A 27,457-nucleotide genomic window follows, 5' to 3' on the forward strand; every position below is an offset into this window, starting at 1 on the left:
GCATCAAGCTTCATGTCGCGCACCGTTCGATCTTTTTCGCACAAAGTACCTACTTATCAATTGGTCGCCTGGACGCCTGTCAGGGTATCATCGGAGCCTTGAACTACCCAAACATGGATTCCACGACTCCCAAGAAAATCAGAAGCCAGAGAGACCGGACTGATCAAACAACTGGCTTAACACCTCGTCTTCAAACCGTCTCAATGTATCTTTTGAATTCCCTGCGTTGTTGTGTCAGCACTTGTGCAAGCCTCTTGCATGCTACACTCACCAATCAGTGACGGCTTCGTCCCATAGCCTGATCTCATGTTCTCTCGTGCCTCCAAAGTGCTCCACAAACTCATCCCCAAAGACTTCCCTGGCCACACTCTCCCGCCTCATCATCTGCACCGTAGCCTCCTTCAATCCTTTTGCAAGGCGCACCCCTTGATCTGATGCACCTCCAACATTCTGCCCCTTGCCCAGAGGCGGCACTTTGATCTCCAGCTTCTTCTCCACGCCGCGCCAACCGAGGGCGAGAATGGCTGCCAGCACGAGGAAGGGATTGGCGTCCGCGCCGGCAACACGTACTTCGAACCTCGTAGCCTTTGCACTTGCGGTCGGTGGCGCTATCAGTCGTATTGAAGCAGCTCGATGCTCCAGTCCCCACGATACGGTCACAGGGGCCCAGAAGTTCTCGACGAGTCGCTTGTAAGAGTTGATGGTAGGCGCAACAATAGGCATGACATCTGGTAACCCATCTAATAGACCAGCTAGGAAGTGACGTCCCATATCAGAGAGGTATTCAAGGTCCTGATATGGAGGGTGGGGATCCTTCGACCCACGATAGAACATGTTCTTGCCTGACTTGTCAACGATCGACAGGTGCATATGGCCAGAATTGCCAGGAAGGCCTTCTCGGGGGTTTGGCCATGAAGCAGGGGGTGATGCCAAATTTACTGCCCAAGGATTTGACGACGTATCTGCATGGTTCTTAGCAGTGCGGGAATGTGGAGGGCCTCCGGGCATCACCGACTTGAACAGCCCAGCTTTATCCGCCATCTGCTTGACCTCCCCAAATTCGAGGGCCTGGTATAATCATGAGCTCGGGGTCTATGTTGAATAGAAGGCTTCCATACTGCTTCAAAGACTCCAGGACCACTTTCGGTATGCCACCCTTCAATCCCGCACCCGAATTTCTCGCAAGCGTCGTAGATGCCATAGTAGTACTCTTGATTATGGACTGGCCTCGTCAGGCTGTAGCCAAACATGCCTTCTGTGAGAGGTGGAAGCGCGTTGTGCGAGTTCTCCTGGAGGAACTTTGCGGTAGAGGACGAGTTGCGTTCTTTGGGATCTATCGCGTTGTTGACAGGCGCTCTGAACTGGAAGAACTCGTACTCAGCTATCGGGTGCCAGGTCAGCGGAGTCCGGCAGCACAAAGTCAGGACTTCCTGTGCACAATGATATCCGTAGTGGGTCCAGATCTCTCACCTCCAGCCATCGCCCCCAGGCCTTGCTTTTCCAACTTCTCGACCGCGGTTTTGAGCAGGCCTCTCGGACAGGCACTGATTGGACCTCGATGGTCCGGATCAAGGAAGCTGACGAGGAAGAAGGGCACATCGTCCTCCCAAGGTATTCTCCTGAAGCTGCTCAAGTCCGGCACGGCAATGATGTCGTGGTACCCATTTTCGGCATTGCTGATCTTCAATTCCTTGAAGTATGTCTGATCGTGCATGTCCCAGCCGAAAATGACGGAGCAGAAGCCGAAGCCATCTTTTGCGATCCCCAGGAACTTCTTCTTGGACATGAGCTTGCCGCGGAGGACGCCATCGATGTCGATGCCGGCGACTTTGACCTTGGTATCATTCCTCAGGACATGCTCCAGCGAATCGTATGTGACCTCGGTGCCTCCCCCGCTGTCTCCCATCTGGATGTCGAGCCGAAGTGATTTGCTTCGAAAGTCAAAGCGTCGAGAGAAGTAAAAGGCGGGCACCAATTGGTACGAGACTGGGCGCCAAGTCTGTCTCCAGATCGGCGCTAGCAGCCCTATCATCTCACCTTTGCTTTCATTTGCGCATATTTTTGGGATGTCGACCAAGACAGATTCGCTCTTCTTGTCATAACGATATTCAGTAAAAAGGTATAAGTGCATAGAAAAAAAGTTTCCTTGCAGGTAACACATATGACAATATCTAGGGAAACCTTGTGATGATTGTCACCCTTTTTTGGGGACCGCGCCTGAACTGTATGATTATCACTGGGGCTTTCACCATCTATACATGACTCTTGCTTCAATCTCCCATGTTACCCAAAGTCGTCATTCTTTCGTAGCTTATTCCTCTCAATCAAAGCGGGATTCCGGCCTGACCTTTATGTGAGCTGAGCTGGAACCTAGATACTTTGCAGCAACTAATGAATCCCAGGAGGTGCTGAAAGGAAAGTGCAGCCAGGGAATAGATCTGACTGGGTAATTTGGCGCTGGGCTCAGTTCATCCTGTTGTCAGAGCAGGATTTATTTGGGCAGCACCACACTTCGGCTGACCAAATCAATCCATGAGCATCTCGTCGGGATGGATCCGAAGATACATGACCTTAGACTCTAGTGTTCCGATTTGGATTTCCGGTTGCCCTCTCTCGGCATCCTCCTATTGGTGGACGAGTTGTCTTGAAAAGGCAAATCAAATTTCTGGTTTCTTTCGACCTTATACGCAGTACCACTCCGTTCTTCGTTAGTCGGGAGAGCATCGTCAATTACTTTCAGCCTTGAGTTCCACCCCTTCTGAATGAATCATGTGCATCAAGTCTGTCGTTCCATGACGTACCAGGCTCTCGCGCTGGCGTAATCCGTTGTGCTTTCGGTAACGTGGCCTGGCAGGCTGTGTGCTTTCTGCCCTCGAAGATGCTCACAGTACGGATTTATACATGGTCACTTCTCCTGAAGGAGGTAGTGTTTCTGCAAATTCGGGTTCGTTTTCGATGATGAGTGGCTGCCGCGCATGGGTAGATCCCACGACACTGGTTTGCCGAATCAGGATGCAATTGTCTATCGCTCATCTGTTTGTTGTTAAGTCAAGAATGTCGTACCGGCAAAAGAGCCGCTCTGCTGGTAATTTCAATATCAAATGCCTCAGCGCAGCGTTATCCCCTCCACGTTCTCTCGAACATCGATCTCCCTTCCAAAGACAGACAAGACTACTACTTGTAGTCTGAGTACTTTCACGATAGTGCTATGGATGCCATATCTGGCGCTTCTGCATTGTCCAGCTCATAGCAACTGCCTACGATATCAGCAAGTTCGTACGCAGCCTTCACGATGCACGAAGAGAATTACTTGAGATTGCTGACTCTCGACCAGGTACAGCAAAACATGGCAGAAGTCCAGGCCTTCGTTCATCAACAGACTTCTTGTGCACTTTTACCCAATTCGCAGCGCATCAGCAGCGCAATGAAAGTCTGCGAAAGCAGATTTGGAGTGCTTGCAAAGTTAGTGGACGTGTTCACAATCTCCTTGAACTACCAAAGCCTCATGCAAAGGAGATTGGCGGCCATGAAACTTTTGACGGAGAAGGATCAGATTCGGAAATTCCAGATTCAGCTCAGAGAGTCTACGTGGGATTTGCTGACCGCTCCCATGATCAATTCAAACAATCTTGAGTAAGTATCCAGAAGCTTACGTAGGTGAAGAGTACTAAAAGTCATTGAGTGTACATCAAATCCAAATCACTTGTGCTGGTCCTTTATAGGATTCCGCTACTTGCACAGCCGAGTTGTAAGTCACAGAATTGGAGCAGGACATCAAGTCCCACGTTGATGTTTTGGGTCAAACAAGGAATCTACAGTCTACCATTCGAAAGACTGTGGTACCCCAGCGGCATCACATCCGCCTCTGGTGGAATTCAAAGGAGCTAGTTCTTTCACAGTCAAACACAAAAAGAGTGAAGTATGATAACAAGCTATTTTGTGCAATATCATTGTTGACGCTAAGTCAAAACTCACTGGCAATTCTCAAGATCGGCGGAGGACCTCTGTATATGAGGATAGTATCTCTTCTATCAGACCATCTTTCCTGAAAGACGCTTTGGAGCTACGGGTGCCAGATTCTTTCGGCCGAGTCTCAAGGTCACTAAGAACATATCCTGTGATGAGCTCTTTATCGCCAGTTCTATTACAAGCAGAGGACATGTGTAGAAACGGCGACATTCAAAGACTACAAACCGCATTCACCAATGGACAACTATCGCCGTTCCCAGTAGATCAATATGAATTCACCCTCTTTCATGTCAGACTATAACATGCTTCATACTACCGGGTCAAATGGGAGCTACTCCTACATAGGTCGCCGCGGGGTGCACAGGCCCGATTTGTGCTCTTGGCTGCTTCAATAAGGCCGAGAATCTGAGCCCACCATCTTATGGCCCAATATGTAAGTAGCCTTTCAGATCCGAAGGTGAACTCGCTATATCGGTCAATAGCAAACCATTCAGAGTAGTGGGGTTCCACACATCGAGGTGTGACAGCGCAGGAACTACGAAGCGAAAGATTTACACCTTAGAATGCTCCTACAATTTGCAGATGATGACGACTTGGCTTTCTGCCCCGTGTTTGATTACCACGAAGGATCGCTGGAAGGCGCGGAGTACATGTGGTTGCAGTACGCCCAGTATTATAAGAATAACAAGATAAATCCGTGCTAGGCCAATTCGCCAGAACGGGAGCCGTTTCTTCGAACACTGCTACGCCACGGATTGAATCTCCATGCACCCTTGTGGGCCACAGCTGACGCTCATTCGGACCATGGCCAAGAAACCTATCCACGGGCTCTCTCAAGAAATAGAACACTCCTGACGAGCTCTTCGCGAATACCAAGGCTCCATATGATGCCAGAACGGTGGGCGAAAAGTGGCTGCAGGTTTTAGCGAGCGGAGGATACGATATCCTAGTTTACCTCCAGGTTTAGAAAATAGAACATGCCGCACAAAAGCAACTTACTTACCCCTGTTCATCTTCGATGTTGTATGACAGACCACGTCGGCTTGTCTTTGACCTAGGTCGGATTTTGAGTGTATCTTGGGATTGGTTGATCGATCTTGCTTTTTGTTCTCCGTTTCGCAACGAGTTTCACGATGGCTTAACGCGATCTGTTACTGGCGACTTTGGGAACCATGGGACACATCGTCGACCGCGGGCTTTCTACTTTAAATATGAGCAATTTGAGTGGGAAGACGCCAGGTGGAACAAGCACTAGGGGAATATCGCAGCGCGAAGCGAGACATGTGCGCAGAAGAAAGCCCGAAAGACAGCGCGAAATGGAAACCCTATATGATGTCTTTGAGGTTCTAGGACACCGCCACCCCTTTCCATTAGATACAAAGTTTACCAGCATTAAAAATGCGCGCGACATAATAGCTTTAGGATTCAGCTTATCAATCGTTGAGATCCGCCGAGGGCAACGTCATCATGACTCACGTCGGTCCTCGTGTATCACTGTATGCTCGTACATCGGGCAAGCTTTGTAGTTCAGTCTGGTTCTCACCTCGAACAGCAGGACCACGCTGCCTTTCTGGGTACCCCGAAGCCAGATTTTTCGATGACTGACCGAACCAGGAGAGGGATGACGGGTCACGTCTGTTGAGTAAGCGATGCAAAAAGCTATAAGTGGAGGCATGGAAAATCCGGGCTTTAGCAAAGAATTGCGGCAGTGCTGGCATAGAGGCCGCGATGGTGCCAAGGTTCATCTCGACGATACTTGTGGTGTCAGTACCCTTGGATGGAACAGCCAGGAAGGGTGACTCACGCGAATTCAGTCGTTAATGCAGCGGAATCTTGGTCATTGAGATGCAAAGTCGCATAAATAAGTTTTGCGACGTTTGCAAGACTTGCGCTATTCGAAGGAGGTTAGCCAAAGACCCCAATGGTCTAGTAGTATGAGCAGGGGTGGATACATAAGACCGCACAGAAAGACGGCTCTAAGGCCAAGTTTCTTGGTACGTTTAACATTAAGTCGTCCGACTATTCCAATAGGCAAAGCGAGAACATAAAAATCGGTCACGACATTGATCGCGGTAATTACAACGGTAGTAATGTCACTGTTGGCACAGATTGCGATGTTCAGACTCTGTGGCGTATTGCATTCAATTATGCTGGCGGTTTGGAACGGCCAATAAGTTGCCGTATATAAGATGTAGAAGAGCATGCCGGAATGGACCCAGTACCTGAACCGTTGATTCACACGAAAAAGGCGGAGATAGAGTAAGAAGATCGATATTTTAATGCTCAATGTTGAGGCGGATCCGATGATGCCCATGGAGCCCATTTGCTGATTCCGTATTAGCGGCGGGCAGCCTCAAACTGAGCGTACCATTTGCGAGTCTCTTACTTTCAGTCGAGACGGAAGCAGAGTGATTGCGCGAATGTCCCACAGATGCCTCCCATATCCATATTGAATGACTTTCTGTGTGTCAGCGGCGTCTCATATTCAGAGCGGAAGTATTCACTGCAGAGAGTCATGAAAGTATGGGCGGCTGAGCAAAGCTAATGGGACCTGTCAGAATGTGTGTTGCGGTATCTCTCAAAAAGACTCACCGCGGCCAGAAGACACATATCTCAAGATCGTAGGCCCAGTACTGCACAAGGTCTTCATTCGGCACTTACAGTCATCCCATCCTACGGCGTGCGACAGGAAAGCCCGAGAATAGTGTCGAATTCCCACGACTATGAGCATCAAGGAGAGAAAGATAGCGTTGTCGGTTACGAGACTAGTCGACAAAGTCTTCGGATCAGTGAAGTTTGAAAGTACACCGGGAGGCGGAGCAAGAGCCGGCCAGGCTGAGTAGTTCATCTCGTCTGGCATGAATCTTTTGAATGGTCACTTGGTTTGAAAGCAGGAGGAAGGTAATTCCATCACACCAAAGCGAATTGCGAGGAGAGGAAAATCTAAGGAGATTTGTTTGCAAAATGGGAAATAGGGCAATCCAGCTTGTCTTTCCTGCATTCTTGCGGAGATGGTGGGGCACATGCATGATAGGACCAGGCTGAAGATTTCACGCATGAGGATTGCGCCCGAAACGAGCGGGAGGGTGGAGGACTCGATTAGGTAGAGGAACGCTCCGGGCGATTGAGCCCGGCTCACGTCAGTTTCGATAGACTCACGCTCGCTGTCAGGGGCTTTTCCTTTGAAGAATCCTTTAGCTATCCTCCTTCTCCACCGTGGACGAAAGAGCTTTAGGTAAAGAGCTAGAATCGATTGCGACGCTGAAATGTAAGCGACCTATGAGAGAGTGTGGATTTCGGATATTGAGGTGGTAACTCAAGTATATGCCAATATTCACTCACTCCCGTGAGTGGGGAAATGTACTCCCTTCAGCTAATCGATATCGCAAGCGACGCGCCCGGCAGTATAACTGCTATTTGAGAAAGGACTTCAGCTAGTTCGACTCGGCTGCCGGGGGTAGGGCTGAGCGATATATTATTGCGTCTTGATGCAAGTCAGAGGGAATAAGACGAGACGTTGGAGAGGGTGGGCGAGGAACGAAGTTCACCGGCCCGCTTCAACGGTCCGCGAAATATTTGCGTTGGTATTTTCCTGCGCCGTTTAAGAAAGGCTGCCTTTACCCTTTCTTCGTGCTTGGGAGGGCCACGCTATTGGAGGGAGCAAGACGGGGTTATCAATTGGCTAATCTAGACGTCAGACTCAGATTTCATTATTAAGTAATGTATTTCACTCTAAATAATATTGCGATTTGTGCGATATGACTATAGCACTCTACGATTGAATATGTAGTTGTTACATGAAGATATTTTGAAGCTATACATAATTGTCATTTTATAAAAAAGCGGCAGAACTTCGGTTTCGGGTTTTGTATAAGAAATTTGGGTGACGCAGCCATGAAATAAAGCTCTCTAATTACAATCCCAATATATAGTAATCTAAGATCTAAGCGATACAGGCTAATTAGGTGACCCGCGTTTGATCTAATGTTATACATAAAGTGGGTCTAATGGGTATAGATAGCTGCTTTCCTAGTTGGCGGGCTCGATTTTTAACTACAGTTTTGATGCCAAGACGGCCGGAACTACATTAATCCCCTCCTACTAGCGTGGCCCTCCCGAGCACAAGGAAAGGGATAGCATCGCTTTCTTGACGAATATATCTTATTTCATTGATAAGGCTTACCTGGCTAGCAGGGTAGGCCGCCACCGCTACGAAAAGCAGGCCCAGGTACCAAGGAAACCCCTCTTTTCGTGTGGGAGTGATTCGGAGCCTAGCAGCCAATGGCTGGCTGCAGATTCTTGCCTTGCAAGCGAAGGTCACGAGTCTTGGCCTTAAGCGCAAGACCGATGCAACTGACTTGTACACCATACCTTTCTATGATTATGACATCGAACACATGCTTCTTTTGAGGTTGGGACCACGTCTCACAGTGTCTTGGGACTGGTGGGTCAGTCCAAAACCCTTCACATTTCTATGGCCATAACTCCGCCTGGCAGATTGGCTGCTCATCACGGAGGCTTGGAAGAAGGCTTGGCCCATCAGAGGTACCTTATATGGTCTCAACTCTATCAACATTATGGAGATGCAAGATTGCGCCAATGCGCGTGCTGTCAAGCGCGTGACAGAAGAGGCTCGGAAAACGGCCCGGGCGCAAAGATACAAAAGGCCTCATAAGGTTTCAGTAGCTTGGGCTACAAGTATTTGGCTAATCGCGAAACCATCTTACCTAGCTACCTCTAAATTCATATATCAATTCATAAAAACTGTATCTGATACAACATTAGATCGATAGAGTATGAAGATCTATATAAAAGTTCTAGACGTTGGAAGAAAAGAAAATCAAAATCACTGGCCCGGATATTGTCACGGTTTTGAGGAACGGAGAAAGATTAATCGACGACGCAAGTGTGATAGCGTGAGATTCTAAGTCTATTATTCATTTGCCAACATGTACTCTGTGCGAAACAGAGTAAATGCAAGGTACTAGTACCAATCCACCCCAATCAGCTACAAGATTAGACCTATCAATGTCGAGTGATTAGGTATCGAAACCCCTACTGAGGTAGACAAGAAGACAAAAATACAAAGCTAGGTGCAAAGCGCCGCTTGGGAAACATAGCGTAAAGCTTCTTCATTGAAAGTCTTGGTGATGATTTCTCCACGTCTTCTTCCAAACCCTGATGTACTGCGAGCGCTTCTTTTTACGAGCCACTCTGCGACGTCATGAGTGCACTCGATGATTGGTTGCTGCAGGATGCCTCGGCCACAGGTGGGGCAGGGCGCTCGGATGCCAAAACATGTTTCTCAAATAGCCAAGTCATACTCTCAACGAGCGAATATATCTCATTTACTTATATAACAAATGCTGCTCTTTACTTCAATCCCATTTAACTCTGCGCCAACTGTTATCGAGAGCCCGAAGCCTTGCCAATGCCTACTGCAATTAACGTTGAAGCAGAAGTCTTTATCCCTGGCCAACTCTCCTATTTACCAAAACCGCGAGATGACGAACCCTTTTCGCTTTCGGGTTCTGAAATCCCCGATGGCTGCTCTGACCATCCTGTCGTGATTCTCTCCACTGACCAGCGCGAAAGAAAGGCTGTTGTGCTCATTGTAAGTCTCCAATGATTCAGTTGGAAGCACTATGTTCTCGGCGCATACTAACTGTGATAGCTCACCTCTTTCGGTGGCAAGAGTCTTAATGAACACTCTTCCATACCGCGTGTTCGTGCCTCTCACCTTCCAATACACCCCTCTCCTGTCCACCCTGACAACGGCATCCTACTTTTTCTTGACCAGGATATCGAACTTCGTAAAATGAGCTATGTCAACACCGAGTCCCCCCGTCAGATCGAATGGGCGCTGCTGCAGCGCCACTACCGAGAGCAAAGGACGGGTGAACGGTTCAGACTCAGGCCAGACTCATTTGCAAAATTGCTCGAGTACATTGGTTCAGAGGCCCCGTTGGGACGCGGAACATCAGTTGCGCCCCAAAGCCCCCTCCATCCATCCACCACCTATTCGCCCGGGTGGGATCTTCTAGAGTCCATGAAAGCAAACAGCCTCGCCCAATACGGCTCCATCAACCGACCGACCGTGCCACCGCGCCGAATTTCAGAGCCCGCGAGATACTTGGTCCGAGCACCGACGGCGACCTCGACTCTGCAAGCCGTGGCTCGCTCGCGCGAGGGTGCAGCAGCGGAAGTGGACCGATACCTTGCCCAAAGGCGTGAAGCGCGGAGGCATGAGACCCGCGCGATCTTACCTACGCACCGCCCCTCCCCCCGATCGGACAGCTCTTACGATCCGATGTCGATTTTGCGGAAACTTTTCGTAGCCGTATTGGTAGCTGTCGGACTTTTTTTCGCCATAGCCTGGTGGCGCAAATGACGGTTCGAAAGTGAAGTTCTCTCTTGGGCCTTCCTCAATCAGAGAAATGGCGCTTTGGAGGAGTGTGACTCTTGTCAGATGGTCTTCCCGCTCGATTGGAAACGAGATGGGCATAGTTGTGCAGGGAGAGCTCATGGACGCTTGTCAAATTCTATCTTTGCTGAGCTTTGGATGACATGTGATCACGATCTATAGCCGTGGATTTGCCATATTAGAGCGGCCATTTGCCACATCTGGTCTGAAATGTGGATCGCCATGAGCGTATCATACTGGCAATTCGTCACCTTTCGAAAGCTTTTGGACGCGATGTTGCGGTACCGGATATGGTTTTGGGAAGGGAGTATGGACATCCTGACTAGAACCTTGACAATTCCAAACGACGCAGATAGAACTAATAGTCACAAATGAAACAACAGGAAAATGGCCGCTCAGAATGTCTCTTCAGGCTTCAACAGGTAGAGCATCAACAGTATGGCTATATCTCTGAGCATGCCTGTTCATGACCCTGAAATCAAACAGACGTACAAGCATTCCAACATTAGTCCACCACAACGACCAGTCGTCCTAAAAGCCCAACGCGCACAAGCTCGTAAGCAAGAGTGATCAATCTCATCCAAATTACCACAACAACCTGTCCATCTACCTCTATCGCCCCGCAACCACCGCCCTACTTGCTGCCCCCCATATACCCCATCGATAGCGTCTCCGTCCACCCCTTCTGCTTCTTCTGCGCATTCAACTTCTCCAACTCCTTCGGGTCCAATCCCGGGTCCCCCCTCTCGGCGCGGTTGACCCCCTCTTTGCTCGTCATGTCTCCGACCCCACCCAACAGACCACCGCTTGAGAACTGGCCGCCGACACCTTCGGCGATGCCGCCTTGGATGGCTTGGACGTTCTTGTCACCGGTGACGTCGGTGTTGAGTTTGTCTGTTGGAGAAGAGGGGTTAGCGGGGTATGAGGAGAGGGGAAGGAGGGAAAGAGGAGGGAAAGAGGGAAAGAGGAGGGAAGAGGAGAAGAGAGATGAAGAGAAGGTAATCCTACCTTTGGCGGTGTAGCTAGTCTTGTTCTCGCCCCAGTAGCCAAGGACCTTATCTTCTATCCATGGCATGTATTCGGTGTAGGCTTCATTGTACTTCTTCTTGGTCCACTCCGTCATGGTTGCGGTTGGTACTGTTGAAGATGATGGTAAAGTACTGATGTTTTGACTTGATGGTAGATATCTGGCAGGTCGCACGAAATGTTGAGTGGTGAGGGAGAGTGTGTTGTTGTTGTGGATAAGAAGAGGGAGAGATCGTGACCATGACGCGTGAGGAGAATTAGCGTGAAAATGACGTATCATCTGCCACGCGATCTGGCTTGCAGGGATCACATCAGGATTCGGGAGCGCGGCTGATCGACGCGTCTAGATTTGTTGGCTGGCACGTGACTCCGCCCTGGTGTCCTCCTTGGCGCTGTGGTTGTCGAAGAACGTACCCAAAGTATCACGTTATGAAATGATGGCGTTGGCCCTCTTTGGAGACCCATTTTCACACCGTTCCAAGATCAAGGTAAGATAATGGAAACAAGAAGATGAAGGTGAAAGCATAAGGCCTCGAACATATACCTATACTTAACACTCAATGGTTGAGGCGCTATCATGCTGATTAGGGCAAGAAGATGAAGGCCGACGACATGCAACAGCGGGCATTGAATGAATCCGAGAAATCAAAAGGCTCTGAGCATCCATCAGCTACGCTAGCCCGTCGTAACCTGAACTAGCTTGTTGAATATGTATGAAGTCTAGCGGCGTTTACTTCGTTTAATAGCGGCGAAGTAAGCAACCACGAATGAATAAAGGTGCATAAAGTGACCTCCTTTGAGACAGCGAAGCTCGCACTTCAGATATACTGGCATCTTCGAATAGTAAGTCCATGAAGCATCTCATAGCTTTTTGTCAGTGAATAACATAGCCCTCATTTATGATCATGGACACATCTGACTTTCTTCACCGAACAGGGAGATCGGTGTCAGCTGAAACCACCAAGTTCTTAAGGCTAAAAATACACAACTTTTTGTTTGAATGGGACTAGGTGGACTGTGGTGCATAACATGCTAGGCTTAGACTACGCTCAGACACATCCAAGAGCTTGGGTACGGTATGAACAACCTCTAAAGCCACGATCTCGCCATTTCCCGCCCAGTAAAAAGCTTCCACACCTCTTGCTTCTCCCTAACCATTGAAGTGACCTCCTCAGCCCCAAATCCGGTCAATCTCTCTCCACCTCCAATTAAAACCACCACCGCACCCGTCCCGATCGATCCACCCTCCCCAAACACTACATGCATTTACCCACCGTTGGACACATCTCACCGACTGCGGCCACTCCTCGGTCTTCGCCCATGGCCACGTAGCAGACATGACCGGAAAAACAGGAGGCATCTCCTCATACTCTTCATACCACACCTGTCCACCCTGGCGGGCAGCCCTTTCCGCAGCCGGTTTCGCCAAGTCGGCGAATCGTTCCTATCTGCCGGGGAAACACGTTGCCGGCGCGCCTTTCCAGCTACGTGCTAAGGCTGGCGCGACGAGCGGGCGAAGCCTCGCGCTAATCTCACAGTAGGCGTGGCCCTAGGTGGGTCAGAAGGCCAGATTTTGCATGTGGGATAGCATGGTGGGAGGAAGGACCAGGTATCAGAAAAAATGTCGAAGAGGGCGTTGGATTGCCAGGAAGGGAAACCGAGAGTCACATCTAGACACGCGTTTAATACGGCAATGCAGGCGGGTAGAGGGAGTGAAACTTCTGTGCCGTAGAATAGTAGGGTCGAGGAGCAGGCAAACAAGAGGATTTGTGTGAGTGCGAGGGCGAGATTTGCGCCTGCTCTGTTTCCTGCGGGGACGATGGATGGTGGAGGAACGGGTTCAAGAAAGGCACCAGATGAAGGATGAAGGAGAGATAAATAGCAGACAAGAGCGTCGAGGAGGGCAGCGGGAAAATGATGTTGAGGTGCGAGACGGTATCGAAATGAAAGGCAGCGGCCTCCAGTGCATTGGACGAATCTGGCAACGACTTAATGATACCGTCCTGGAGTGCCCATTCTGCTAATAGTTAAATCCTTGCATATGCAGGCGTGCCGCGGGTGGAGGAGAGAGGGGAGGACGAACATAAAGCCTCCACCATGGAAGTACATGATGGTTAGAGGACTGTTAATATCCTTCATCAGACCTCGATACTCTTGCTGCTCTGAAGCTGAGGGCTCAGCCTCTTCTTCTCCCACCCCTACTCTACGACCGGTCCATCGAGCGTCAACATCCTCAATTGAGGGTCTTGTGTGTATTGATCCGTTCCACCGCCCAGTGCCTTAATGGCTCGTTCAAACACGCTCTGCGGCCCATCCGTTTCGCCCATGGACGCTGGAAAGCTGGTACGGCTTATCCAGGATGGTCCTTTGATATTCGGGTCGATCAGGGATGCTCGCTGGACAGTAGAAAGTGTAACCTTGCGCGCACTTTCCAGTTGCTGGCGGGTTTTGTTGATGAATTCGGTCGGTAGCTCGGAAGAGTGCTCATGACGCTTAAAGTGACCTATGGAGCTAATATTCTAAAGTCGTGCGTTGTGAATGATCAGATAGGGCCAAGCTGGAAAGCTTCAGGTGGATATTGTCATGTGTGACAGGCTGGGAGAGGTACATACAATTTCCAGTTTCCACACCCACTCACTACGTTATATACGACGTCAGATGTGTCGCTCATATAAAGTACGTGTATCAGTGCGTCTGTGATATGTACCTGGTTTGTATGATTGATGATCTATGTAGGTCGGAAGGACGAATACCTACTGTGAAATGCGCTAAAAGCCAATCGGGACCAGTGGCGCTATCTTGAGAATCCACCCTGTGAGGGTATGCGTGCAAGGTAGGTGACAGCGGTGAGAATCCTGCTTCTTGGAGCGCTGTAAAAGGCTACCTTACGCTCCCCATGTGAGACTAAGGGGATTCCTGTGGGCGTGGGAGCAAGTATAACCGAGTCGGCTGACGTTCCGGATCGTTGCTGCGGCAGGCAGGTGTGGGGTGAGACTGGAGGTGCCTACTGTTCCTGTACAGCATTATCGTGCATGCATGGTTCACAGCAGCTGCAGGAAAGGTCTCCTGGTCACCTAGTGGATGAAGCGGACTGACCATGGCAGGATCAATAATGCATCAGGTATCCTATCCTGCACAAGGAAACACTAAAGCAAACGGCATCATCCGGATAGTCTCACCAACAAGTGCTCACCAGGTCAGCTTCACTGCCGGCTTACCATCAAAGTGTCAACGATATCACACATCAGCACATTTCTGCCGCTGCTTTTATGCATTATCTTATAAGATGATTCAGTAGTTCAAGTTCGACATTTTTCGAAAATCGTCTCATGACTTTGATACGCGTATCTCACTTCGCAATCTCCTAGCACTATAGCTAGCATTGTGGTCATAGCGTCTCTCAACAGCAATGAAATTACCGCGCTCGTTGAGAAGGTCAGGTCGGCTCTTTCGCGCATTTACCAGGATTTGCCGCTCTCCGCCATCCGGGAGCGATCATTGCGACAGCCTGGGACCAAGGACCCTCTCTGGGTCAGCCATGCAACTTTTCTGGCCCCTGGGCCCGAGGAAAGCGATATCTGCTACCTAGTTGATAGTGCAATACGTTTGTTAGGTCGTGGAGATGAGCAGTATACCATTCCCACCATCCCGGATGTTACAGTTGAGTGGACCGGTCCTCGCCCTGATGTGAGCTCAGTAGACGTCCTTCACACAAACACAGAAGAGGAGAAGTTCAAAGATATAAATGGACACGTCAAGAACAAGATCACGATTGTCTATGTCTTTGGAGGCTCTTTCTAGTCTGCTGGATAGAGCAAGAGCGGCTTGCAGACTCCGGGAAAGTGATTGCGCAGACGGCGGCGAAGAAGGGCGTTATCGTGCTCTGGTATTTTTACGAACGGACGCCGCATAAGTGGTTCATGATGCTCCCAAAGTTGTTGCAAACTGAGCATTGTATCAAGCGCTGTGCTGAAGCTGTTAGGATGCTGGCGAAGAATAGGGCTGCAAAAAGGTGGGGGAGACTGTGACGATCACCGGCGAAAGGCAAAAGGTTGATGTCAGACACCTTACTAATACGTCTGCTGATGAGATGGCAGGGTTGATGACAGCAAACACGAGGCACTTAAATCCTTGGGCTGGAGGGAGCCGAGCAAAGTCCAGGCTTTAGACCGATGAGACCACGGGGTTGACCCTACTGAGTTCGAGGTAACCTTGAAGACTGATCGCATGATCCAATCATTCAAATCTTTGGTGTCTATGTGATTAATTTCTGGAGAAACCAATGTTAGCTTTATCGCCTACGAAACTTTCGACACTCAACCCCACCGTTCCGTGTTTAAGTATAAGATAAGTCTTGGAAACAAACCAATATATCTCTATTGAAGCCAAGATCCACCCGTATAAGCCGTCACGCCGCCACTACATATGACCTATCTTTTTCTAAACTGGTCCTGGAAGACGAGATACGGCCCTTCGCTCATCGACGTAATAGTTACCCGTGGCTGAAATTTAATTACACTCTGCCTTCCTTTCGGCGCTCTAGGAGACCCCTCTCCCACGCGGCCCGAGTCTCCATCTGCCTGGCGGACATCGTACAGCCAATTCGCGCGTGCGATAACGGGTTGATGTTCAGCAGCGCCATGGACCGCCCGGGGCAATTTCTGCTGCCGATACCAAAGGAGTTCATGGCCGGCTCTGGCTTGGAAAGTTACCCTGCATTGGAGGCGGGTGTGGGGGGGGGAGTAACCGAACGTATCTCATCAGCAGCTGCGAAAGTAGTCCTGGTGTCGTCGGCAACTTTATGGTAAGCCTCACGGTCGTGTGCAAGATAGAAAACGTGGCATTTGCGGTCGTTGCCGAGCAGTCAGACCCTACATGATTGTGAGCGGGTGCATGTTTTCTTGGTCTTCCGATGGAGCCAAACCGGCTAGCATTAATAAGAAGCCTTCCGCAGGAAACTCGGCCCTTAGGAGGGCAGCTTTGGTGACTAAATCGATCGAATCTTGAAAAAGAGAAAGACGGCCGCCTCCCATTTTATTTTGGTCATCCAACATTGCTAAGGTGTAGTTTGCACCCATTACGCTCAATTCCCCGATTGGATGTTTCTTCCTACATAGCCCAAGATGCCCTCCAAATGAAGCCTAGTCAGCGATGGAGATTTCTTGTAGATAACCATTCGCCAAGCGTAGTTTTCTAAAGCGTTGAGTATAAGATGCAGCTCTGGGTCGGTCATAACGCCAATCTTTGAGTCAAATACGAAGTCGGTCTTGATAGCGATCATAGATCTTCTACTTATAAGCAGTGAGCTCAGAATCAGCAACTGAAATCGAAGGTATTGAAATCAACAGTCATGTTTTTGGGGTTTAACCCGCCATTTGCATCTATTTCCCCCAAATAGTCCTGCAAAATGTGTCGAAATACCGAGTCCCACGAGATCCGGCCGCCCGGAGGGCGTCATTGGACATCATACTCGACACGAGTCTTGGCTTATGATGGATGCGTTCGTGGTGAACAGCAGTGGCAGTAGTCCAGACTCCCTCTTCGGGTACCATCAGCGTAGAAGCTGAACTTTTACTGCAGACTGCTGGGCATTTCAAGCCATATATATCTACCAGTGGAGTTTCCAATTAGACGCGGGTTTTCCCTCAAACAAATGACAAGCTTACCTTGCAGACCATGATTTGGAATGATCAGGACTTTGCCGGGACCGTAGCGAACGAAAGTCCCTGGTGATTTTCATCAAGTCGTGACTTTCATTCTCATTACGAAGATTGACCTACCATTTCTACAAAAAAATCTCTGCATATCCACATGGATATCTCCATGCCATCCGTGGTACGCGGCGTACAAATTCGTGAATTTTGTCAGAATCGTCCCAGGGTATTATGAGAGAGGGTGAAACCTCAACTGGTATACAGCAGGCCAAAGGACTACACAATTAGCTTTGCTAATACTGAGAGAGGAAGATGTACATAAGTTGCCAATATAGACAAGACACGATCGATCCAGGTAACATATAACAGCAGAGATGAATTGCTTGGAAAAAGTATTCTGATATCAACATTTCTTAGCAGTGACGGGAGCACTTCCTTCTTTTTCATAGCCCGGAGCGGAACAAGAGATTACGCTCAATAATAAAGAAGGAATAGGGGTATGTTCGCCTTGCAGGGACATAGGTAGGATGCTTTATTCTTCCTCCGTGTGGGTACATAGAAGAAAGCTCATCATGTAAGACGGTGCACAGTCACACACTCGAGTACAGACGCAAGCACTTCCTTCTTCATCTCAGTTCGGAGTTGAAAAAACATATTGCATTCAATAAGCAGATAGAAAAGCCGAGTATTCTCGCTTTGTAGGGACGTAGATCGAATACTTTTCGTTTACCCTCCGCGTGAGTGGAGGTGATAAAGCCAATTAAGCATGGAGGCCTACACTCACCTCGGAGACCGGGCGCACGGCGACTTCCCTGCCGCCTGACGCCGTTCACTGGTTTCCATGATTCGTTTAACCTTCGAGATCTGGCATCCAAGTGCGCCCGGGGAAAAACTTCCACCTCAAATCCCAAATGTCTCTCAGTTGGGATTACGGGGGCATGTTGACGGTGTGTCAAGTGGCAATGGGCTATGGTTGGTCACACTAGCGTCCTTTTGCCACAGGCTTCACGTCGTATATCTAGCCCACACACACTGGGTGGGAAGGTCTCTAGAGCATGGATGTTGGAGTCGGAGGGCAACTTGGCCGAAAGGTTTGACTCTGATGATCGAAATTCTGAGTGAAGAAACAGTACAGTAGTAACACAAAAGCTTAGAGCACAGATATTGGGCGCCAGAATGGCCTTCTTGTAGGCGTAGTGTGGCTCAAAGAGGCGGTCTGGTAAATAAGTCACCTGGGTTCTCACATCATCTACCATCTCTTCCGGCGCTTTGAAAGCCAATTTCGTAATACATCTATTTCGGGCTTCATCAGTAGCCATAATCTCCCTTGAAAATACCATTCTCTACGTCCCCCTTACGCAGTTTGATCCGTCGCGGGGTATGGAGAAGATCATTCGCAGCTCTGACCATTGAGTGGCCGTCCAGGACAGTGAACGTCAGCAGAGCTCCTATCTGAACATAGCGGTGTTTATGTAAAAGCAAACTAACTGTTTGCGCTGGTGGTACACCAACATGCAGATATGACGGTCGACCTAATCCATGAGGTTTCAAATTGTCCCCCATCGTCGGCGAAGAGATCGCTGAGCCAAGTTCAGAAACCCGAAGCTTGCTTATGCTATTGCTGCATCTGCTGCCACTTCTCCTTCGAACACCATCTCACAGGCTTCTCAGCATGCTCCGTAAATCACTCATCCTGCAAGAGCTCCTTCTCTAGTAGTCTGGTCTCCCGGATAAAGCTTCATCGTCTTAAGCACACATGATTTTAGTCACAAAAGCTTTATTTGCATTCCCGATCTCCCTTTGGCTCAAATATTGGATGGCTTCCTCTTCTCGGGCGCGACTGCAGACATGATGCCGAAAAGCGCTTCTTGCGTGTCTTCTTCGACGATTCCTTGCAGGAAAATGGGAATTGTTGGTAAATACCTGGGTATGCAGTTACTGCTATAATGAGATCTATCATTAGATGTGGTAGTCTTAATGATGTCTAAGGAAGAAGGATATCTATGTATAGAGAATGCCTTCATATATCCATGACTAGACCGAATGGGTACTAGTGGTAGCGAGTGTTGAGTCGTTTTAACACTGGCAAAAAATAGAAAATAAGGCTATTTATATATTAATATTCCTTCTCCATAACCTTTATAATCGCAATTACTCCCTCTGCTATAGTGGATATAAATTCGATTATACTAGGTGTATTTCTAATAACACTACGTTAAGACGACTTTCTATTAATTAATATTAGTATCTTATCTTTTCACCTAGCCTTCTAGATCTAAATTTTAAATAATTCATATCTATTAGACGTTATAGTGCGTTATATCCCTTATTCTTTATTATTAAATTAGCTAAATTCTTATCTCCTCTAATTTATAGAATCTTAATAATCTCTTATCGTTTATACGACTATCTTAGATATAGAATATCTATTATTAATCTTTTCTCTTAAGTCGTCTCTAGCTTAATAAGATATTTATATAGAGATTTCAAGTCTATATATATAGAGAGAGGTATCTTTTTCTAAGGAGTATTAGAGAAGATTTAGTTTAAAGTGGATTTTATAATAGCTATAACGTCGAATTTCAGAGATAATAATACGTAAAGTTCGGAGGCCAATACGCTTCTAGTGACTCGACAGTATTTGATCGATTATTAATGGATGATATTAGCCTTATTCTAAGCGTCAGCTAGGGCTATTATATAGCCGATTTGAGAAGAGAGATCTTTATTATTAACGAATGACGAATCCGTAAAAGTTACGATTCTTAGAGAGGTTATAGAGCTAATTATCGAATCATACCTCGAAACTATAAATCCTTATCGAATCATATCTCTAATTACTGAATTATACCCCTATATTAAAATTTGGGGTATGAATCGGTAAGGATTAATTGCTTGGGGTATGATTCGGTAATTTATCAAACTTGCTATGTAGACTATTAGAAGTGAAGACTATATATAAGAGTTACAGACTGGGTGTAGATAGGCTGAGGGGCCAAATTTTGTCTACTGTTAGCAGCAGCCCTTACGGGGGCCCTATTTAGGTCTAAATAGGGGTGTCTGGCTGTCAAGCGCAAAAAAAGCCTGGTCCCGGGGGTGTCTGCGCTTGACAGCCAGACCTCTATTTAAACCTAAATAGGGCCCCCGTAGGCCGTCGCAGGGCCCCCGTGGGAGCTGCTGCTAACACCCACTCGGCTTTCGTCTGATATTTAAGCTGGTAGGTTATCCATTAAATACGATCGAAGGTATTTCCTCTTTTCTATGGTCGGATGGCCCAGGTCGCGAATTTTCTCCTTTGCGATTTTTATCATGAATGGCAAATTACCGAATCATACCCCAAGTAATGGTAAATTACTGAATTATACCCCTAGGGGTATGATTCAGTAATTAGGGGTATGATTCGATAAGGATTCCTAGGTTCGGGGTATGAATTAGTAATTAGCCCAGAGGTCATATCTAACTTAACGAATGTAAGGCCTCTTCCTTTTTATTTGCTATGAAAGATAGCGATTTAGGTATTAAGCATCCTCGTATGTAAGTTCTATAATCTAGGCGACATATAATAGGGCGAATGCCGCTTATAACTGTGATATAGTAGCGATATATGCTCCTCGTGCTCGTTAGACGACGTACTATTCTTTTATAAACGATTTCGTAAGTAATTAAATCTTCTTCGCTTATCTAAGTTAATTAATTCTTATATTATTCTCGAGAGTAATAATAAATCTATTAAATTCGAGAGGCTATTTTAAAGTAAGTCTCTTAAATAATTTAGCGAGTAGTTTAGCGGCGTATAGTTCTTATAATTTTATATTTATAAACTCGATAATATCGGCGATAAGAGAGTTATCGATTTATAAGCTAATAATTACTATTATATCGTTATTAAATAATAGATAAGTATCGAATATAGACGAGGTTATTCTTAGCTTCTCTATATAATATTTATAATATATCTAGAATTAGTAGATATTAGACTTAGTAATTCTATAGAGAGGGAGAATAATACGAAATATCGTTTTTAAGAATAATTCTATTTTAATTAAGACTAAAATAAAGATATCTCTAGCTAATTTAAATTAAGATTATATATATATCTAAGTAATATCGCGTAAATATAGAGATAGCTATAAAATAGTTAAGAATAAAGCGATAATAAGCTATTAATTAACTCGTTAAATAATAGAGGCCTAAGTAAGAATTCTATACTTCTTCGAGTTATTAAATACTTATATTACTAATCGCGACTTCTCGAAGACTTTCTTAATACTCTTATTCTTAATTTAATTTATAAAACGATTATTAAATATCTATACTTCTATAAAGATATCTTCAATCTTTATAATCTCAAATATACCCTTTTTAAATAGTCTATTCAGTTCTTTTTATCGAAATATCTAGAAGTTCGATAAAGGTAACTATAGCGTAAACTTAGATATATAAATCGTAATATTAAAAGAGTTTCGAAAATAGACGAAAATATTTTATATTAAGTAATATTATATCGTATTCGAATATAGTATAAGTAGAGTTAAATATTATTTTATTTTTCTAATATAAATTCGAGATCTTAACGAGATATTTTACGATATAATATATCTATAATATTATATTATAAAATAATATATATATAAAATATTTTAATTAAGATTTCTATATTTATAGAATAATTCGATTAAGATATATAGAATATATTTATTCTTCTTTATTAAGAGAGAGGGAATATAAAGAGTAATCTAATATAGCTATTTATCTTTTTATTAATAATAATAATTAGAATAATAATTAAAACTATAAGCGTCTTTATTCTTCTTCTTAAAATTATAATATAAAAGAATATTCTAAATTTTAAATCTTTAAATATTATAAGAATAAAATTCTATAATTATCTTTATTTATATATTTATCTTAACGCGTTAAATAAGCTTAATAAACTTTATATTTATTCTTCTCTTAAACTTTATTTTACTCTTTTATTCTACTTTATCTTAATTCTTTTAAATATTTTAAATCTATCTCTATCTAATTAAACTTATTAATTATTTATAAATAAATTCGCTTCTTAGATTACTTTAAATCTCTTTATTAAGATTAAATTTATTATTATTAATTCTCTCTAATTATAAGCTTATTAATTATTTCTTTATATATTATAGAGTATTAATAATATATCTTAATAAATTTATAAATATTAAATTTATTAAAATACTTTTTATAAGCTTATTATCTTTATTAATATAATTATTATAATTATTAATTAAATTTTTATATAAAGTATTATTAGCTCTTTTAATCTAATTTAATATATTAAGATCTTCTTTAAAATTAAATTTAATTTATTTAAACTTATTTTCTTAATATTTTATATAAAGAATTATTATTAAAATATAAAATATCGCTAATAAATAATATTTTTAAATATTATAATATCTTTTAATTATTAAAAAATATCGCTTATATATAATAGTCTTCGCGAGAAAATAAAGAATATTATAAGTTATTTAAACGATTATAGCGTATTTAGATTTTAATTTCTTTTATTATTTTAGAATTAAAAGATTTATTAAATTATTAAAAGAAGCTTTATAAAGATTAGAAGTAAGATTATAATTAGAATAATAATTAGAAGATTTATTATTTCTTCTATATTATTAAAGCTAATTATATTTATTCTTATTATTTAAATTCTTAATCTTAAATTTTATTATTTAATTAAGTATATTTTTATTTAATTAATTAATTCGCTTAGCTCTTTATAATTAATTACTTATATTAATATTTTAATAATTTTAAAATATCTTTTTAAGGTTTTTTAATAAATCTTTATTTATAGTTTTTTTTTAATATTAATCTTTTAATTTAATTTTTTTAATTTTATATTATTATAATTTAAATATAAAAGTATAATTTATTTATATAAATAGTTTAAATTTAATTAAATTCGATTATAATAAATAATTAATTTCTTATAAATTATTTTAAAAGCTTTAAAAAATTCTTTTTTTTTAAAAACTCTCTTTCTTTTTAATTTTTTAAGCTTTTTATCTATATAATTAAATAGATAATTATAAATATTAAAAATATAATAAATTATAATCTTCTTTTCTTTATTTATTAATTTTATAAATTTATAAAAAAATTTAATAAATTAAATTAAATATTAAATCTATTAGAAATTAATTAAAAATTATTTAAATATCTAAATTATAATTTTTATTTATAATTATTTTTTATTATTTAATTTTAAATAAATAGCTAATTTATTTTTTAAAAAGTATATAATATTAATATAAAGAAGTAGAGCGCGAATTAATATCTAATAAATTAAATTTTAGCGAGTTTTAATATTCTAAAAAAGCTTAAAAAGATATTTTTAATAATATTACTTCTCTTTAAAAAATTAACGTTTATTTAATATTAAAATATTTTTATTTTAAAGTTATTTAATTTATAATATAAAAAAGATCTCTTTATATTAATCGCTAATATTAATATATATAATAATTTTTTAAATTTTAATATAATTAATAATATAATAATTAGAATAATAATAAGAAATATTATATTTTTATTAGAGTTATTAATAGATTAATTATATTTATTTAAATTTAATTCTTATCTTCTTTATTATCTTAGCTTTTTTAAAAATTTTTATTTATTAAAATAATTTTAATATTATTTAGAAGTTTTTTTAAAACTAATTAAATAATATATATTATATAAAAAATATATTATAAATAATTTAAAAATTTAAATTCTTTAATATTAAGTAAATTATTTATTATAAAAATAAAAAGATAAATAATTAAATTATTAAAGAGTATATTATTATTATTAACGTTATTAATTATAAATTTAAATATATAAATTTAAATCTTATATTTTATAAGAATTAAATTAATAATACTTATAAGTTTTTAATTAATATATTTATCTTTAATATATTTAAAATTTATAAAAATCTTATATTATTATTAATTAATATTAATAAAAAAGATTAGAATTATTATAAATAATTAATAATTATAAAATAATTAATAATTTAGAATTAGAGAGATTTTAATATTATTAATTAATAATTTTTTTAATAATCTTATCTCTAGCTCTATAGCTTTTTTTATTAATTAATTCTTTATAATAAATATTAATTTTAATTATATATTAAAATCGAGATAATATAAAAATTATAATATTTTAAAATTATTAATAATTATAAATAAAATATTAATATTTATAATTTAGCGATAAAATTATTTTAAAAAGTCTTCGCGTATAAGCTTTCGACTTTCTAATATTATAAGAGAATTTTAATATTATTTTTTCTAGAGTAAATAGTAAATTAGATATTTTATTTATTATTTTATTTATTAATAATTTATATTATCTAATTTAGAAATATATCTAATTTTTATAATTATTAATTAAATTTATTTATTATAAATTATTTAAATTAGATTTCTTAATATATCTCTTAAATTTAATATATACTATTATATTACTTATTTTATAATCTATAAATAAATAAATTAAAATTTTATTATAATAATAATAAATAATATATAACTTTTTAAAATTAATAAATATATATTTATTAAATTATATTTATTTCTAGAATTTTCTAATTTTTAAATCTTAATAAATAAGTTAACGATTATTACTAGATTTAAACTAATTCTATATAATCTATATTATCTTTATTTATTATTATATTTATTATTTTTTATTATTAATATTAAAAAGAAAATAAGATTTATTATTATTTTTATATTAAAATATATTTATTAATATCTTATATTAAGTATTATTAATTAAGAAAGTTAAGTTTACGCTAAATAAAGATTTAATTAATATCTTAAAATTAAGATATTTAAAAAGAAATTAAAAGAGATATATAAATAAATAAAATATTAGAAATAAAATAAAATTAATATTTAATATATAAATTCTATCTTCTTATTATAATAGAAACTTATATTACTTTAATAATATATTATTATATTATTTTTAATATTTTAAATTAGAGATTAATTCTTTCTAATTAATATTATAATTAATAATTATATATTTAAAAATATATAATAATATTAATATAAAATTAATATTTAATTTAATTAATTTAAAACTCTAATTAGTTTAGCTATTAACGCTTTTCTATTTAATATAATATATATTTAATTCGCTTTAATATTACTTATTTATTATTATATTATTTTAAATATTAAAATTAAAAATTATATCTTTTTAATTAATATTCTAATTACTAATTATATTAATAAAAATATATATTAATATTTTAAAATTATTAAACTAATTTTATTAGATATTAATATAAAATTAAAATTTAATTTAAATACTTTAATAATTTAATTAGCTAAATTAATTATTATCTAAATCTTTTATATATAAAAATTAAATCTTTTATTATATTAAGATTATTTTTAAATTTTAAAATCTTTCTTATTAATATAACTCTCTTTTATTTAAATAATATTATAATATCTTTTATTTAAACGTTAAAATATTAAAGTATTATATTCTTCGCTTTTAATTAAATAACCTTATTTTTAAATTAATATCTTTAATTTTATAAAAATAATAATTAATTTATTATAGATAAAGATAAAAAAGAAATAATATTTTCTTCTATCTTTATAATAAAAAAAGGAAAGAAAATAAATTAATTAATTATAAGTTATAAATAGTTTAATATCTAAAAATAATAAATTAATAAAATTATAATATTAAAATAAAGAGCTTTTTTTATAATTAATAAATATAAAATTAAATAGAAATTAATTAAATTAATAAGATTATCTTTAATAAATATATCGCGTATATAAAGAATATTAAAATATATAAAATATAAGAGAGAGCGTATATATATAGCTATAAATATTTAAAGTATATTTAAAATATAGAAAAAAGCGCTTATATATAGCTTTATAATATATATTAATAAAAAAAAAATTAATCTCTTTTTCTAATTAGCTTTCTAATTAATATTTAAACTTAATTTATCTTTAAATAATATTTTATTTTAATAAGATTTTAGTTATATAATATTAGTTAGCTTAATAATAAATATTTAATATTATTCTTTTCTAATTTACTCTCTTTTTTTTAAAAATTCTTTTTATTATTATAATATTTATATTATAATATACTTATTTATTATAATATTATTTATATTTAAAAAAAATAAAATTATTTTCTCTATATTCTATAATTAAATTAAATTAATAATATTATTTTTATAAAGTAAATATACGTTTAATAGCGCTATATCTCTTAATATAATAATTAATTATAATATTAATTATAATTTATTAATATATAATATTATTATTTATTAAAGTTATTAACTCGATAATTATGAAAGTTTAAAAAATTCTTAATAATTTATTAATTATTAATTTAGATTTATTTAAATTATTAAAGTAAAATAAAAATAAGACTTCGCGAAGATAAAAATTAGAAGATTATATGCGAAGTTTAAAAAGTATAATTATAAATAAGAAAAGTATATAATTATATTAATTATATATATTTAAATTAAGTAATAAATTAATTATATATATTAATTATATTATTATTAATTAGATTTAAAAGTTTATATATTAAAGAAAATCTCATGAACTATAAAGATTAATAAATTTAATTATTTTTTAAATTATATTTATTTAAATAATAAAGAAGATCTTAATTTATATAACTTTAAATTCGATTAATTTACTTCGAATTTAATTCTCTATATTAAACGCACTTTAAGAAGCTATAAAAATAAAATTAGCGAGTAATTTTAATAATATAACTTACTCTTTAATAATTATAAATAAAGAAAATTATTAATTAATATCTAGCGACTTAATTATATATATTTTATATAAAAAGAATTACTTTATAATTAAAAGATATATAATTTTTTAGATAATTATAATAAGATATAAATTTATAAATAATAATATAGTATTATTAAAGTCTAGATATAGTTTTTATAAAAAGAAAATATATAATAAATAAAAGAAAAACTATTCTAAGTTAAGAATAAGATATTCTAATTATTATTCTATTTATTATACTTAATTAATAATATTTAACTATTATACTTAATCTAATAACTTTATATATTTTATATTTATAAAATAAAACTTCTTAAATCGATTTAAATATAAATATATATTTATAAAAATATTATTCTTAATAAAAGAGTTTTATTTTAAAATCTATATTAAATTAAAGATTATATCCCTATATTATTTTTAATTTCTATAATCTACTATTAATATTATTTAATATAATATTTCTATATTCGTAATAGCTTTAATTTCTATAGTTTATTATTAAATTATCGCGATTAAATTTATATAGTAATAGTATATCTTTC

General features: G+C 39.2%; 6 protein-coding genes across 6 annotated transcripts; 3 read left to right on the forward strand and 3 right to left on the reverse strand.

Moving 5' to 3' along the window:
• Positions 1 to 190: 190 nt before the first annotated feature.
• On the reverse strand, positions 191 to 1,906 carry HO173_013269 (uncharacterized protein; the record flags this gene model as incomplete). Its single annotated transcript, XM_037315092.1, has 4 exons — positions 191 to 221; positions 272 to 1,068; positions 1,119 to 1,381; positions 1,471 to 1,906. The coding sequence occupies 4 exons, from the start codon at positions 1,904 to 1,906 to the stop codon at positions 191 to 193; spliced, it is 1,527 nt and encodes a 508-aa protein (XP_037158013.1).
• A 1,386-nt stretch (positions 1,907 to 3,292) lies between these two features.
• On the forward strand, positions 3,293 to 3,637 carry HO173_013270 (uncharacterized protein; the record flags this gene model as incomplete). The annotated part of the gene is made up of 1 exon (XM_037315093.1): positions 3,293 to 3,637. The coding sequence occupies one exon, from the start codon at positions 3,293 to 3,295 to the stop codon at positions 3,635 to 3,637; it is 345 nt and encodes a 114-aa protein (XP_037158014.1).
• A 1,804-nt stretch (positions 3,638 to 5,441) lies between these two features.
• HO173_013271 (uncharacterized protein) lies at positions 5,442 to 6,829 on the reverse strand (the record flags this gene model as incomplete). Its single annotated transcript, XM_037315094.1, has 7 exons — positions 5,442 to 5,724; positions 5,774 to 5,860; positions 5,922 to 6,295; positions 6,356 to 6,426; positions 6,474 to 6,510; positions 6,562 to 6,581; positions 6,631 to 6,829. The coding sequence occupies 7 exons, from the start codon at positions 6,827 to 6,829 to the stop codon at positions 5,442 to 5,444; spliced, it is 1,071 nt and encodes a 356-aa protein (XP_037158015.1).
• Positions 6,830 to 9,400: 2,571 nt separating this feature from the next.
• HO173_013272 (uncharacterized protein) lies at positions 9,401 to 10,360 on the forward strand (the record flags this gene model as incomplete). The annotated part of the gene is made up of 2 exons (XM_037315095.1): positions 9,401 to 9,583; positions 9,644 to 10,360. The coding sequence occupies 2 exons, from the start codon at positions 9,401 to 9,403 to the stop codon at positions 10,358 to 10,360; spliced, it is 900 nt and encodes a 299-aa protein (XP_037158016.1).
• Positions 10,361 to 11,027: 667 nt separating this feature from the next.
• HO173_013273 (uncharacterized protein) lies at positions 11,028 to 11,516 on the reverse strand (the record flags this gene model as incomplete). The annotated part of the gene is made up of 2 exons (XM_037315096.1): positions 11,028 to 11,287; positions 11,402 to 11,516. The coding sequence occupies 2 exons, from the start codon at positions 11,514 to 11,516 to the stop codon at positions 11,028 to 11,030; spliced, it is 375 nt and encodes a 124-aa protein (XP_037158017.1).
• A 3,189-nt stretch (positions 11,517 to 14,705) lies between these two features.
• Positions 14,706 to 15,220, forward strand: HO173_013274 (uncharacterized protein; the record flags this gene model as incomplete). The annotated part of the gene is made up of 2 exons (XM_037315097.1): positions 14,706 to 14,713; positions 14,788 to 15,220. The coding sequence occupies 2 exons, from the start codon at positions 14,706 to 14,708 to the stop codon at positions 15,218 to 15,220; spliced, it is 441 nt and encodes a 146-aa protein (XP_037158018.1).
• Positions 15,221 to 27,457: the final 12,237 nt, after the last annotated feature.

This window comes from Letharia columbiana (genome assembly GCF_014066305.1).
Source record: "Letharia columbiana isolate WasteWater2 chromosome Unknown xpSc0000098_s0, whole genome shotgun sequence".
Taxonomy (NCBI): domain Eukaryota; kingdom Fungi; phylum Ascomycota; class Lecanoromycetes; order Lecanorales; family Parmeliaceae; genus Letharia; species Letharia columbiana.